The sequence below is a fragment of the Oncorhynchus tshawytscha genome, unplaced genomic scaffold, assembly GCF_018296145.1.
Source record: "Oncorhynchus tshawytscha isolate Ot180627B unplaced genomic scaffold, Otsh_v2.0 Un_scaffold_9311_pilon_pilon, whole genome shotgun sequence".
Taxonomy (NCBI): Eukaryota; Metazoa; Chordata; class Actinopteri; order Salmoniformes; family Salmonidae; genus Oncorhynchus; species Oncorhynchus tshawytscha.
Window position 1 is genome coordinate 162891 of NW_024609770.1, and position 16648 is coordinate 179538.

A 16648-nucleotide genomic window follows, 5' to 3' on the forward strand; every position below is an offset into this window, starting at 1 on the left:
TACAGCACTCCTGGAGACGTTTCATTCGGGGTTAAGTGCCTTGATCAACGACAGATGGATGGTTCATAAAGATCTTAATCCGCTCCGACTAGCATACATCATGCTCTACCCTCACTGTGATCTGTCCATAGAAGAAGGTTGCCTGTCTGTCTCTGGTGGCTGCAGAGAACGGCAGACTGCTGCCCTCTGCTGTCCTGGTGGGGACCTGCAGGCACTCCAACCTCCTGTTTGAACTCCTCTCCCCACCTCCTCCAACTGAGTCCTGCCACAGGGGGCAGGAGGAGGTGGAGGAAGAGGCGGAGCTACCGGGGCAGAACACACCACACACACGCTCCCTGGAGCTGTCCGAGAAGTTGGAGTCAACTGTGAAGACGGAAGAGCAGTAGGCCCGTCTCAGCCCCCCTCCTACAGGTGGGTTGTGGATGTTAGACCCAGGTCCAGAACATACTAGGCCAGGATGGGGGCGGGGCCACTGGGGGCGGGGATGGACGGAAGTCAGAGTACATGGGTCACATGGTTCACTGCTCCTCCCCTCCTCTCCCTCCCCCCTGGTCTCGCCTCCCCCACTCCCCACCACGTTCCCCCCAAGACGCACTCTAATCTTCTGCTTCAGGCACCGCAGAGCCCCCTGGAACCTCTGACTGAGCAGGGCATACAGCAGAGGATTGATATCTGAGTTCAACAGAACCAACCAATAAGAGAAGGTAACCGCTGAGGGCGGGACTAAGGAGGACTTACACGATAGGGCGGTCTCCGTGGCCTGGACTAGTGCAACGCCTATATATGGAGTCCAACACAGGAAGAAGGCGGCGATAACCAGGAAGAGACGTACAACCCCGTGGTGGTGGAGGTGATTGGAGTTGGAGTTCTGGTGGGGCGGATGGGGGTGGCCATGGGGGGCGTGTTGGGCCAGGAAGGAGAACAGTCTCCGGGATGCAGCATTGGAGCTGGAGGTAGAGTCTGGGTGGTTGGAGGTCTGTGGAGCTCCAGCAGTATGATCTGACCCTGAAGGAACCTCGTCCCCAACCTCTCCATGGGTCTCCGATACAAACCGCCCACTCAGATGATACACCAGCCTGGAGGTGGAAGGACCGTGGGCACCTAGACACCTCGGACTAGTCCGCTCAGAAGTACTCTCGGTCGGGAAGGAGGAGCTCGGCATTCCAGTGTTTCTCTGGAGCTGGTCCTCCAGGTTGTGGATCCTCCTGGCGTGGCTCCGGGCTACACGGACGATGATGACGTAACAGAAGAGGATTACTGCAGCAGGCATGAGGAAGGACAGGGCAGCCATGAAGGCTGTGTAGCTGGGACTGCTCTTCCAGTTCACCGCACAGCTGAAATAATAGTACATGGTGATAGTTTACATTAGGGACCTTATTACTGTAACATGTCCTGGAAGTACTGCACAGTGTAACAAGTATTGGAAATGATCACTGTTATGCAACACTGTAAGAATGAGTAATAGCAATTATTGATACATTGTACTCACGGAAAATATTACACATTAATAAGGGCAATGCAGGCTTTTATCTAAAGCAAACGTACATTTTAGTGCTGACATTCCATACATTTTGAGATCATACATTGTTAGTATATTTGACCCCAGCGGGAATGGAACCTACACCAACCTGTACATGGGAGCCATGTAGGACACAGTGCTCCAGCCCAGCAGAGGAGGACAGCTGGTGACCAGGGCCTGGAGCCAGATCCACAGCACCACAGCACACTTCCTCCATAGGGTACAGTGGGAACTGGAATAATAATCAAAATAACTAGAAAAGTTCAATTTTCTGAAGGAAATGTCTGTGCTTGATTTAACTGTTTCTAATCTAGATCTATAGTCTAATGAGATGTCCTAGGTTTAGATCGGATTGGTCTATAGTCTAATGAGATGTCCTAGGTTTAGATCTGATTGGTCTATAGTCTAATGAGATGTCCTAGGTTTAGATCTGATTGGTCTATAGTCTAATGAGATGTCCTAGGTTTAGATCTGATTGGTCTATAGTCTAATGAGATGTCCTAGCTTTAGATCGGATTGGTCTATAGTCTAATGAGATGTCCTAGGTTTAGATCGGATTGGTCTATAGTCTAATGAGATGTCCTAGGTTTAGATCTGATTGGTCTATAGTCTAATGACATGTCCTAGGTTTAGATCTGATTGGTCTATAGTCTAATGAGATGTTCTAGGTTTAGATCGGATTGGTCTAGATCTATAGTCTAATGAGATGTCCTAGGTTAAAAACTGATTGGCCTAGATGTATAGTCTAATGAGATGTCCTAGGCTTAGATCTGATTGGTCTAGATCTATAGTCTAATGAGATGTCCTAGGTTTAGATCTGATTGGTCTAGATCCTAAGTTAGTAGTACAGTGCCTTCAGAAAGTATTCACACCCCCTGGGAATACTTTCTGAAGGCACTGTATCATTTGTCTAGATCTATTTTAGTTGGTTCAAATGTATAGTCTTGTAGTTGGTCAGGATCATTGAATTACCTGTAGCGCAGACAGTCCATGATAGAATGGTAGCGGTCCAGGGCGATGGCTGCCAGGGTCAGGACTGAGGCTGTACAGTAGACTGAGGAGGTGTACCCCACATACAGACACAGGTCCTAGCAGACAGAAGGTAGGGAGAAACAGATGAACCAGTCCAGTCACTGTAATGGGACACATTTCTCACACACAGACGATCAAATAAACGTTTGAAAGAGTCACTAGTGTTATGGAAGGGGCAGCCACTGACAACCCTGCTTCAGGAGAGTTACCCACCTGACAACCCTGCTTCAGGAGAGTTACCCACCTGACAACCCTGCTTCTGGAGAGTTACCCACCTGACAACCCTGCTTCAGGAGAGTTACCCACCTGACAACCCTGCTTCTGGAGAGTTACCCACCTGACAACCCTGCTTCTGGAGAGTTACCCACCTGACAACCCTGCTCCAGGAGAGTTACCCGCCTGACAACCCTGCTCCAGGAGAGTTACCCGCCTGACAACCCTGCTCCAGGAGAGTTACCCGCCTGACAACCCTGCTCCAGGAGAGTTACCCGCCTGACAACCCTGCTCCAGGAGAGTTACCCGCCTGACAACCCTGCTCCAGGAGAGTTACCCACCTGACAACCCTGCTCCAGGAGAGTTACCCACCTGACAACCCTGCTCCAGGAGAGTTACCCGCCTGACAACCCTGCTCCAGGAGAGTTACCCACCTGACAACCCTGCTCCAGGAGAGTTACCCACCTGACAACCCTGCTCCAGGAGAGTTACCCACCTGACAACCCTGCTCCAAGAGAGTTACCCACCTGACAACCCTGCTCCAGGAGAGTTACCCACCTGACAACCCTGCTCCAGGAGAGTTACCCACCTGACAACCCTGCTCCAGGAGAGTTACCCACCTGACAACCCTGCTCCAGGAGAGTTACCCACCTGACAACCCTGCTCCAGGAGAGTTACCCGCCTGACAACCCTGCTCCAGGAGAGTTACCCGCCTGACAACCCTGCTCCAGGAGAGTTACCCACCTGACAACCCTGCTCCAAGAGAGTTACCCACCTGACAACCCTGCTCCAGGAGAGTTACCCACCTGACAACCCTGCTCCAGGAGAGTTACCCACCTGACAACCCTGCTCCAGGAGAGTTACCCGCCTGACAACCCTGCTCCAGGAGAGTTACCCACCTGACAACCCTGCTCCAGGAGAGTTACCCGCCTGACAACCCTGCTCCAGGAGAGTTACCCGCCTGACAACCCTGCTCCAGGAGAGTTACCCGCCTGACAACCCAGTAGCTCTCCATTAGGAGGGTTGGCCTCCCCTGGGTTATGGTCCACCCCTGGGTTATGGTACACTCCTGGGTTATGGTCCACACCTGGGTTATGGTCCACCCCTGGGTTATGGTCCACCCCTGGGTTATGGTCCACCCCTGGGTTATGGTCCACCCCTGGGTTATGGTCCACCCCTGGGTTATGGTACACCCCTTGGTTATGGTACACCCCTGGGTTATGGTACACCCCTGGGTTATGGTACACCCCTGGGTTATGGTCCACCCCTGGGTTATGGTACCTACAGATTAACTATATGACTGCTTAGAGGCACTATAACATCAATGACACTCACACACACTCTCACACACACACAGATGAATAGAAGCCCCAGATCAGCCTTACAGTACAGTCGACCCATCCGTTGTTCATGATGGAGAGAGCTATGAAGGGCATGACTCCAACCCCGACCAACAGGTCACTGATGGCCAGGTTCATAATGAGCACTGATGTCACGCAGTGGAAGGTCTTGGTGGCCGCCACTATCACAATCACCAGGATGTTACCTACAGACACACACACATAATATGACAGCATTAGAGTCACATGGATCTTTACCTTCCATTAAAGGGGCCTATCTGCAGTTGCTATAGTCATTTTTGGATGTATAAATGAACAGTGTGGACAGCCATTTTTGGATGTATAAATGAACAGTGTGAACTCGAGTCACATTACCAGGACTCGAGTTTGAATCCAGTCAGAAATGTGATGATTTGAGGCTAGACTTTGAGCCTCAAGACTAGGACTTGACTTGAGACTGATTATCTGGCCAGGTTTTGTCACATTTTGTCACTTATTTTGTGGCACAGAGTCTTGGCGGAATTCTCTCCACGCAGCCAGACACTGTAGCTTGCAAAAAACGTGCAAGAGATAGGGTAGTGAAACGCACACTCGGCCCTCTGATTGGACCCGCAAACTGTCAGTCAACAGAGGTCGGATGAGCTGGTGGTTTTTAAAGTTGGGGTGGGTCACAGAAGGCTTTTGGGGGTCAGAGTGTGAAACTGAATGGATTAAAAAATAATAATAATATAAATTGTTTTAATAGGCTATATAGGTATAGCCTACCATTTGTATATTGTATATGTATAACTAAGCCTATTCGATCTGGTCACCAACATAGGCCTAAGGCATTACACCAAATTCCTTTCTCAAAAACATAACATGGAAAAGATGTGTGTATTGACTGTTGACCAATGACCAGTCTGCAGCATCGGCAGCCCCACACTTATCCAGATAAGTGACCAAAAATCACTTGTTTCATCCTCTCCGGTTTTGCCTGATAAAAACAGAGTAGCCTATGTTGATATTATCTATATACAGCTCAGAAATCTGTTACAGAGCATCTTTGCCAGAACAACAGGCTACCAGGCAATTTCATTAGAACATTTTCATAGGCCTAGTTTGGGTGAGTTAATTAGGCTACATATACAGTACTTCAGTTCTACGTCTTGGCTATATGTCATAAGAAAGCTGTACCATCACACTGCCTTCAATACTTATGGGATGAAGATGTTTGTGAGGAAGAGAAAGGCTACAGACAGACCCTGCTTTCCGACCTCCACTGCCTATAGCGAATGCTGAACCCCGCTGCATACAGTAGAGTAGGCCTTGTAACGCTTCGAACACACCAACAGACAACTTGCATTTTGGAACACCAGAATTACATCCATTTCCAATGAAACGCAGCGTTTGCTTTGCAGCATTGCGTTGCAGATGTAGATGCAGTGCGTTCGGTGTAGTGCATAAGTTGGATTTTTCGAACATATGTGTCAAACTGTATGTGTTAATTGCTTGACAGAAATGGTAGCAGAAGGTGAATGTTGAACTGCTGTTGCTTACATATCCAGATGATGCCTCATACCATTTTGCGCCAAAACACTGTCGGTGTGTTCGAAGCGTTATGATGCTGCTTGCTCTGGACTCTAGAGAAGTGACACGATATCCCTAATTGATATTGACATGAATGACTTTCAGTTCAAAATGCAGGTGGAAAACGCAGTTTATTTCTGTATCTTGTGTTTTGAAAATGCATAACCGTTTATGGCTGTATGAATTCTTATTTCTATGGCAATGACAGGCTATATCTGCTCAGATTGTGTTCGCGTGTGCATGTGCGTGCGCGAGAGTTCGCGAGCGTTGAACACTCCTTTATGGCGCACTCCGGTCAAAACGTTTAGGAAACAATGATCTAGCGAACAGATTGTTGATTTGCTGTACAACTATAGGATCGGGTGCCGGCAAACGTCAAATTGTAGAGCGAGAGGATTGTCGTAAATACATATTTACAACTCCTAAATAATATTAACTGTTTACTTTACAAGCTCACCAGCAATGGGCATTAAGCAACACAATCACTAGCATAGGCCTACTGGTCTTTTGCTATGTCGAAATGGATTCAAATGGATAATTTACTTATGAAGCTTGCATTTAGAATATGTTGTTCAAATTCATTATTACATCATCAAAAATGTGTTGTAGACAAAATAATGAAAAGAGCTGTCTGGTAGCCTCAATAAATAGACACATGTTTGTAGTTGAAGTCATTGCATGTATCGATGTTTTATTTTACTTGACTTGAGACTTGACTTGCTCTTACAATGCACGACTTGGACTTGACTCCAGACTCGACCAGTTCTATTTGTGACTGGACTTGAGACATGGACCTCATGACTTGAGACTTGCTTGTAATTCGAATAATAGTGATTCAGTCCCACCTCTGTAAATGAAAGATACCGGTAATTGCCAAAATAAAGGAAACCAACATAAAGCATCTTCATAGGGCGCTGGGCCACCACGCGCCGTCAGAACAGCTTGACATATATTCTACAATTGTTTGGAACTTTATTGGAGGGTTGAAACACCACTCTTCCACGAGAAATGCCATCATTTGGTGTTTTGTTGTTGATGATGGTGGAAAACTCCAGAATCTCACACAAGTGTTCAGTTGGGTTGGGATCTGGTGACTGACTGGCAGACTGACACACCCACAACTGAGATCTCTTCTAGCCATGGTAGCCAAAATAATGGGCAACTGGGCATTTTTTTATACATGACCCTAAACATGATGGGATGATAATTGCTTAATGAACTCAGGAACCACACCTGGGCTGAAGCACCTGCTTTCAATATACACTTTGTATCCCCTCATTTACTCAAGTGTTTCCTTTATTTTGGCAGTTATCTGTATGTATCCATTGATTCTTGAAGAATATAACTTATGCCTCATGAGCTTAGTTCAACTGTCGTACCTCATCAGAACCCAAAATATAAACTTGTTTTACACCAATGTTTGTAAACAAAGTAAATGTAAAGACACCATATAGCCTCAACATGGTTAAAACTATATTTTTGATCTCCTAGATGGTCAGTCCTTGCATCCATAGCTACTTCTATGAATTTGAGAGTGGTTATATTTCTTCAGCCCCAACTGTCAGCTTTGTAGAGGAACGGGGGCAGGGAAAACGCTTGGTTGTTGTTTCAACTGCTGATTGCCGCTTTAATTTATACAACACGTTTCAGAGTAGGCCTACTGTAGAGGTCTCAAAGCATTCTTCTAAGAAAAGTCATTAATAGTTTCAGAGTAGGCCTCCTGTAGAGGTCTCAAATAATTTTTCTAAGAAAAGCCATTGCTACAAATTCCATTGAAAGAATAAGGCAAAATCAAAAACAATATTTCGATGCTTGTGGTGCTTTAATCACAAACATGGCCAGTGTCTTTCTAAAAGAAAGCACATCACACAGAGAGACATCTGCCACCAATGTATAGCAGCACCCAGCGGGGATTTGTACAGCATTCATCACGCCAGCGTTTCCCCTTGATTATTTTACACAGGCATAAAAGGCTCTCCAAATCAGTGTTCAGAGCATCTTTAATCAGTGTTCAGAGTCTTTTTAATCAGGGTTTAGGACCTCTTAAACCCCACATTTCTAATTAAAACCATTATAGGAGCCCAATGTATTGAAAGGCAGAGGGGAACATAGCGGGCGTCTAATGCGACAATGAAGATAACGCATATAACTGGAAGTCAGTGAAAACTGAAAAGTGATTCACTTTTTTCGAAATGATTAAGTATATTTTCATGAGCTTTATGAAAATAAAAGGTTTTCCTTGCAGCTGCGTTATGATGACACACCTGTGACTGCGCCGAGACACATCAACACCATCAGGACCTCCAGAACCAGTTTAGTTCGGGGGGACAAGTTGAGCCGAGCCTCCGCCATCGATGTCGCATTCCGGACTGAAATCCGCATCTCATCCGGGAAAGGGGCACTTGTATCCAGCCAAGCGCCACCTAGCTGCTCCATAGCCTACTCTCCTTTTTTGATGCTATTTAGACTAGTTTAAACTTTTTGTTGATACTGGTCGGAAATAGTTTTGGCCGCCAAATATCCATAGGCTATTAATTCTACACAGGGTAAACGACATACATTTCAGTCATCTTGTAAATACGTTTCCTTCTCATTATCCATTGTTCCTATCCTCTACCAGTCTAATGTCTCCGCCGCACCGCTCAGTGGTTCGTTCACCTGCGCAACGTTATTCTTGGTCAAAGTTGGGCGTGGCGCACGGCACCTTTCGATAAACTACTGTGAGCTTATGTTCTTTCTGCGCTATGAACGGCTCCGTGAGAAATAACATGGTTTGTAAAGAAAAACATAAATCAACCAAATGTGTGTGATAAGAAAAACAGAGTTCTTACGAAACAATTGTTTTATTTGTTTAAAAAGATGCATTACTTTCCAACAATTTCTCCACTCCAAAAAAAAACATTGTTCAATATTTAATACCACACAGAAAAAAACAGAGACTCGGGGAAAATCAAGTGTCTGCTGCTTTACTGGGAAAGCACTTGGAAACATGACCCTGTCCAAACGACAAACGCATTGGAATATTCTAATGTAATATCTAGCCACGGCTAAAGCGGAATACCCTCCAATGGATCTGAGATGGGTTCTGAGATGGGTTCTAGGTCTAATAACAAGTCACCACTTGTAAGACTAACATCCATTCTCTAGATCTATGGCCCATTAGAGGGTTAAGGCTGCATTTTAAAATGGGTTAAAAAAATGATCAAATTCATTTTAAAAATATGGAAGAGCTAAGTAATGGTTTCTCCTTTGATGACTGACACCTGCCTGAGGTGGGACTTTGACAATAACAAGAAACTCTCTGGTTTGAACAGCATATCAATAGTATTGAGATTGATTCCTCTCCTAGTCTCCTTTCCTTCATGACCAGATCTCAGAGGGCTGAAGTAGGGTGAGGTTGACACTGGGTTTCTGTTGGGTCAGTGGCACGTTTTCCCCTCCAATGGTTAAGGTTAGGACTTGGGGAGGGCATTCAAGCTGATCTTAGATCTGTGCCTAGGGGCAACTTCACACCACAGTTATCACAAAGAGGCTCCAGGTTCAGAGGTCACCCCAGCGGCAGGGCCAGTAGGGGGGGGGATATAGGATCAGCTTCCCCTTCTAACCTTAACCATTAGTGGGAAAGGCCCCATGTAGCTCAGTTGGTAGAGTGTGGTGCTTGCAACACCAGAGTTGTGGGTTTGATTCCCACGGGGGACCAGTATGAGCATGCATGTACTCACTACTATAAGTCTCTCTGGTTAAGAGCATCTGCTTAATGACTACAATGTAAAGGGGCAACTTAACCCTACTCTGCAGCGGGGGCAGTAGGGTGCAGGTACTGGTGGGTTTACCCCACACTAGGGCCATGTTCATTAGTGCACGCAATGGAAAACATTTTTAAAAAACGCTTTACAACAGAGTGAAAACATCTGTTTCTTATCATCCAGGTCATTCCTCCCTATTTCAGTCTGACTTCACTCCAGTAGAGGGCAGGTACTGGCGGGTGTACTCCCACACCAGCAGGGCGGCGCTCACGTGTACGTTGAGGGAACGGATGACACCTTGCTGAGGGATCTCCACACACACATCCAGCAGCTGGAGCAGGTTAGCTGGGATACCCTCACGCTCATTACTAAAGGAGGGAGGAGGGAGGGGAGAGAGAAAGTATGAATAAAAAGGAGAATAACTAGACAGGTGAAATATGGAACACAGTGCTAGGAGACCAGATAGGATGTTGGTCCATAGAAATTTAAAGGACTGGAACACTGGACATTCCCATTTAAGTCAATGTCATTCTATTTCTATAGCGTAAGGTCAAAGTTCATTTAGATCCGTGTTAGATCCAGATATATATAGATCCACGCAACTGAAATGTAAAGGTCATTTCCAATTGAGCTGACAATGTGGTCTCCACAAATGCGGGAGCAATGCCTTTAATAGGTGCATAGCCGAAAAGGGGCGATGGGGTTGAATCCCGGCCTTAGTCACTGATCTACAGAACATTCACCCTGGCCTGCTGTGAACAATATGACAGAGACAGGTACAGATATGGTTGTAATGGGTTACATTAGACAAACACCATGCTGTGCTGGAACAGAGCAGAACACAGGTGGAGTGTTCCCTGACTAATGGCTGTGTGTGTGTGTGTGTGTGTGTGTGGGTGTGGGTGTGTTGACTGAGTGCGAGATACACTTTGCCTTGTTGTGTTCATTACAAATAGCAGCTCTGCTCGGCCCTCTCAGCTTAAACAAACCCTGTATGTTTGACTGAGCTCAACCATCCCACCCAGGAATGATCAACCTCCAATAACAAACCAATAACAGACGCCGTTTGGAGACGGTACACACAGTAGAGAAAAAACGTGTATTACTGACCGATGTGTGTCTATTGATCAAACATCATTCTGTAGCTTGTGTGTGATATATATATATATATATATATATATATATATATATATATATATATATATATATATATATATATATATATATATATATATATATATATATATATATATATATATAGACCATTCTGACCTCTGAGACTATCACAGTGCAGGTGCATTTATACGGAGACTTGATTACACACAGGTGGATTGTATTTATCATCATTAGTCATTTAGGTCAACATTGGATCATTCAGAGATCCTCACTAAACTTCTGGAGAGAGTTTGCTGCACTGAAAGTAAAGGGGCTGAATAATTTTGCACGCCCAATTTTTTAGTTTTTGATTTGTTAAAAAAGTTTGAAATATCCAATAAATGTCGTTCCACTTCATGATTGTGTCCCACTTGTTGTTGATTCTTCACAAAAAAATACAGTTTTATATCTTTATGTTTGAAGCCTGAAATGTGGCAAAAGGTCGCAAAGTTCAAGGGGGCCGAATACTTTCGCAAGGCACTGTATATATATATACACACTGCTCAAAAAAAATAAAGGGAACACTAAAATAACACATCCTATATCTGAATGAATGAAATATTCTTATGAAATACTTTTTTCTTTACATGGTTGAATGTGCTGACAACAAAATCACACAAAAATTATCAATGGAAATCAAATTTATCAACCCATGGAGGTCTGGATTTGGAGTCACACTCAAAATTAAAGTGGAAAACCACACTACAGGCTGATCCAACTTTGATGTAATGTCCTTAGAACAAGTCAAAATGAGGCTCAGTAGTGTGTGTGGCCTCCACGTGCCTGTATGACCTCCCTACAACGCCTGGGCATGCTCCTGATGAGGTGGCGGATGGTCTCCTGAGGGATCTCCTTCCAGACCTGGACTAAAGCATCCGACAATTCCTGGACAGTCTGTGGTGCAACGTGGCGTTGGTGGATGGAGCGAGACATGATGTCCCAGATGTGCTCAATTGGATTCAGGTCTGGGGAACGGGCGGGCCAGTCCATAGCATCAATGCCTTCCTCTTGCAGGAACTGCTGACACACTCCAGCCACATGAGGTCTAGCATTGTCTTGCATTAGGAGGAACCCAGGGCGAACAGCACCAGCATATGGTCTCACAAGGGGTCTGAGGATCTCATCTCGGTACCCTAATGGCAGTCAGGCTACCTCTGGCGAGCACATGGAGGGCTGTGCGTCCCCCCAAAGAAATGCCACCCCACACCATGACTGACCCACCGCCAAACCGGTCATGCTGGAGGATGTTGCAGGCAGCAGAACGTTCTCCACGGCGTCTCCAGACTGTCACGTGCTCAGTGTGAACCTGCTTTCATCTGTGAAGAGCACAGGGCGCCAGTGGCGAATTTGCCAATCTTGGTGTTCTCTGGCAAATGAAAAACGTCCTGCACGGTGTTGGGCTGTAAGCACAACCCCCACCTGTGGACGTCGGGCCCTCATACCACCCTCGTGGAGTCTGTTTCTGACCGTTTGGCAAGACACATGCACATTTGTGGCCTGCTGGAGGTCATTTTTCAGGGCTCTGGCAGTGCTCCCCTCCTTGCACAAAGGCGGAGGTAGCGGTCCTGCTGCTGGGTTGTTGCCCTCCTATCCTCCTGGCCTCCTCCACGTCTCCTGATGTACTGGCCTGTCTCCTGGTAGCGCCTCCATGCTCTGGACACTACGCTGACAGACACAATAAACCTTCTTGCCACAGCTCGCATTGATGTGCCATCCTGGATGAGCTGCACTACCTGAGCCACTTGTGTGGGTTGTAGACCCCGTCTCATGCTACCACTAGAGTGAAAGCACCGCCAGCATTCAAAAGTGACCAAAACATCAGCCAGGAAGCATAGGAACTGAGAAGTGGTCTGTGGTCCCCACCTGCAGAACCACTCCTTTATTGGGGGTGTCTTGCTAATTGCCTATCATTTCCACCTGTTGTCTATTCTATTTGCACAACAGCATGTGAAATTTATTGTCAATCAGTGTTGCTTCCTAAGTGGACAGTTTGATTTCACAGAAGTGTGATTGACTTGGAGTTACATTGTGTTGTTTAAGTGTTCCCTTTATTTTTTGGAGCAGTGTATTTTGTATTTTAATTCCAGCCTATAAGGCAACAAAAGGTGAACATTTTGAAAGGGAGTGTAGACTTTCTATAGGAACTGTATTTTTAGCTTTGGATCATACACATACATACATACATACATACATACATACAGTGGTGAGAACAAGTATTTAATACACTGCCGATTTTGCAGGTTTTCCTACTTACAAAGCATGTAGAGGTCTGTAATTTTTATCATAGGTACACTTCAACTGTGAGACGGAATCTAAAACAAAAACCCCAAAACCCAGAAAATCACATTGTATGATTTTTAAGTAATTAATTTGCATTTTATTGCATGACATCAGTATTTGATACATCAGAAAAGCAGAACTTAATATTTGGTACAGAAACCTTTGTTTGCAATTACAGAGATCATACGTTTCCTGTTGTTCTTGACCAGGTTTGCACACACTGCAGCAGGGATTTTGGCCCATTCCTCCATACAGACCTTCTCCAGATCCTTCAGGTTTCGGGGCTGTCGCTGGGCAATACGGACTTTCAGCTCCCTCCAAAGATGTTCCATTGGGTTCAGGTCTGGAGACTGGCTAGGCCACTCCAGGACCTTGAGATGTTTCTTACGGAGCCACTCCTTAGTTGCCCTGGCTGTGTGTTTCGGGTTGTTGTAATGCTGGAAGACCCAGCCACGACCCATCTTCAATGCTCTTACTGAGGGAAGGAGGTTGTTGGCCAAGATCTCGCGATATATGGCCCCATCCATCCTCCCCTCAATACGGTGCAGTCGTCCTGTCCCCTTTGCAGAAAAGCATCCCCAAAGAATGATGTTTCCACCTCCATGCTTCACGGTTGAGATGTTGTTCTTGGGGTTGTACTCATCCTTCTTCTTCCTCCAGACACGGTGAGTGGAGTTTAGACCAAAAAGCTATATTTTTGTCTCATCAGACCACATGACCTTCTCCCATTCCTCCTCTGGATCATCCAGATGATCATTGGCAAACTTCAACTTTTTTCTTTGAGACTGTGGTCCCAGCTCTCTTCAGGTCATTGACCAGGTCCTGCCGTGTAGTTCTGGGCTGATCCCTCACCTTCCTCATGATCATTGATGCCCCACGAGGTGAGATCTTGCATGGAGCCCCAGACCGAGGGTGATTGACCATCATCTTGAACTTCTTCCATTTTCTAATAATTGCGCCAACAGTTGTTGCCTTCTCACCAAGCTGCTTGCCTATTGTCCTGTAGCCCATCCCAGCCTTGTGCAGGTCTACAATTTTATCCCTGATATCCTTACACAGCTCTCTGGTATTGGCCATTGTGGAGAGGTTGGAGTCTGTTTGATTGAGTGTGTGGAGAGGTGTCTTTTATACAGGTAACGAGTTCAAACAGGTAAAGTTAATAAGGGTAATGAGTGGAGAACAGGAGGGCTTCTTAAAGAAAAACTAACAGGTCTGTGAGAGTCGGAATTCTTACTGTTTGGTAGGTGATCAAATACTTATTGTTTTAGAATTGGTCTCTCACAGTTGAAGTGTACCTATGATAAAAATTACAGACCTCTACATGCTTTGTAAGTAGGAAAACCTGCAAAATCGGCAGTGTATCAAATACTTGTTCTCCCCACTGTATATACATACATACATACATTTGTGCATGTGATGCATGGCTGGAGCTTGTGTTCCCTGTTCTTCCCTCCACAGAGCACCCATTAGAGACCAGCATGCCTGGGCACGTCTCCTCACTGCAGCAGGAAGCAGATCTGTGTGCCTGCCTGATCGGGGCCCAGGGGAACACTCACTCCATTACTGAGATTCCATTAAAGAGCTTTGTCAGCTTCCTCCCTGACCCGTGAGACTGTCCCGGCCATGGCTGTGTATGTACATGTGTGTTAATACAGTCAAGTCAATGAATTGATGTGCAATAATTATGTCGTGCATTGATTGTTCATTTGTGTGGTTTGTCTGTTAGTGAATAATTGCATTTCATGTCATGGCTTTTGTTGAAGCAGAAAATACTTCCAATATGACACAAAGTTATATACACAACTGGACATGACAATGTGCTCTGCTGTCCTACAGGAGAGTGGTTTTACCCCAGCAGTAACAGAGTCTTCACAGGGAACTTGTAGTCCTTTAGACTCTGACTATTGGCTGTCTGCTCCACTCCCACAATGCAGTAGCCCTCCCTCTTCTTCAGCTGCAAGAAGTCAGCTAGTTCTACGGGCTTCACCTGGTAGAGACACAAATATATGATGTTAACATAACACTTTTTTTAACTGGCTAAAAAGTCAGCTGAACACAGTAGAGTGAATGAACTTGGTGAGCATCTCAATATCCTAGAGTGTTCAGCTGTCCTCCTTCCTCCTACACCTGCACTGAAAAAGGTGCATTTTCCCTCCACTACAGCACTGGAGACTTTAGGTCAATGGTGTCCAAATCATTCCATGGAGGGCCAAGTTTTTGCTTTTTCCTGTCAATTAAAACCTAGACAAACAGGGGAGGGGAGTTCCTTACTAATTAGTGACCTTAATTTATCAATCAAGTACAAGTGAGGAGCGAAAACCTGCAGACACTCAACCCTCTGTGGAATGAGCTTGACACCTGTGGTTTAGGCTACTAAAGTGTTGTTACCTACCTCCAGTAGGGGGAGCCATAGCTCAGAGGAGACACTCAGGGCCTGGAAGTGTTTATCACTGACGTGGCGAAGACTGTCCAACACCAGAGCACTGGCCCCAAAGATCTCACACGTCCTACACAGACCTTCACACACACACACAGAGAGAGATCGAGAGAGACAAAGAGAGAGAGAGCGACAGAGAGACAAAGAGAGAGAGAGACACAGAGAGAAAGACAATGAGAGAGACAAAGAGAGAGAGAGACACAGAGAGTAAGACAATGAGAGAGACAAAGAGAGAGGAGAGAGTGAGACAGAGAGAGAGAGCGAAAGTGTTTATCACTGACTTGTCAAAGGCTGTCCAACACATATTACAATGAACAAAATAATAAGTGTTGGTCCCATGTTTCACAAGCTGTAAGATGCCAGACATTTTCCATACGCACAAATAACTTATTTGTCTCAAATTTTGAGCACAAATATGTTTACATACCTGTTAGCGAGCATTTCTCCTTTACCAAGATAATCCATCCAACTGGCAGGTGTGGCAAATCAAGAAGCTGGTTAAACAGCATGATCATTACACAAGTGCACCTTGTGCTGGGGACAATAAAAGGCCACTCTAAAATGTGCAGTTGTGTCACACAATGCCACAGATGTCTCAAGTTTTGAGAGAGCGTGCAATTGGTATACTGACTGCAGGAATGTCCAGCAGAACTGTTGCCAGATAATTTCATGTGCATTTCTCTACCATAAGCCACCTCCAACATAATTTTTGAGAATTTGGCAGTACATCCAACTGGCCTCACAACCGCAGACCACGTGTAACCAAGTCAAACCAGGACCTCCTATATCCGGCTTCTTCACCTGCGGGATCGTCTGAGAACAGCCACCCGGACAGCTGATGAAACTGTGGGTTTACACAACCAAATAATTGCTGCACAAACTGTCAGAAACCGCCTCAGGGAAGCTCATCTGCATGCTCGTCATCCTCATCATGGTCTTGATCTGATTGCAGTTCGTGATCAAAGCCATTTTTGGGGGTTTTCTTTTAAGGTATTTGTGACCAACAGATGCATATCTATATTCCCAGCCATGTGAAATACATAGAATAGGGCCTAATTCATTTATTTCAATTGACTAATTTCCTTATACGAACTGTAATTAAGTTCAATCTTTGAAATTGTTGCATGTTACGTTAATATTTTAGTTCAGTGTTTAATGGTCAATATGGTATATCTACAGGCCACTGGCCCCAAAGAGGTCACATGTCCTACACACACATGTATGTACACATTAACAAACAATTACACAACCACTATTTACATGTTTCAGATATTTGTATGCTACAGGTTTAAGGTGATCTTTTCTTCAGACAGAGCATGGAACATTTTTTTATTTTATTTAAAGGCCCAGTGCAGTC

The 16648-nt window shown here is 45.4% G+C and overlaps 2 protein-coding genes across 3 annotated transcripts in view; both read right to left on the reverse strand.

Moving 5' to 3' along the window:
• Positions 1-88: 88 nt before the first annotated feature.
• LOC112253202 (octopamine receptor 1) lies at positions 89-8418 on the reverse strand. The gene is made up of 5 exons (XM_042317822.1): positions 7938-8418; positions 4150-4310; positions 2492-2607; positions 1629-1751; positions 89-1334 (listed from the first exon to the last, which is right to left on the reverse strand). Exons 1-5 carry the CDS (start codon positions 8107-8109, stop codon positions 89-91), a joined length of 1818 nt encoding a protein of 605 aa, XP_042173756.1. The 5' UTR covers positions 8110-8418.
• An 82-nt stretch (positions 8419-8500) lies between these two features.
• The window catches only part of tarbp1 (TAR (HIV-1) RNA binding protein 1), a 36861-nt gene continuing 28713 nt past the window's right edge, over positions 8501-16648 (reverse strand). For both annotated transcript variants that reach the window (XM_042317828.1, XM_042317829.1), the window contains 3 exons: positions 15247-15371; positions 14705-14841; positions 8501-9787 (listed from right to left, as the gene is read on the reverse strand). In XM_042317828.1, the coding sequence (XP_042173762.1) occupies positions 9619-9787; positions 14705-14841; positions 15247-15371 (431 nt within the window). In that variant the 3' untranslated portion in view covers positions 8501-9618. The remainder of the gene's footprint in view (positions 9788-14704; positions 14842-15246; positions 15372-16648) is intronic.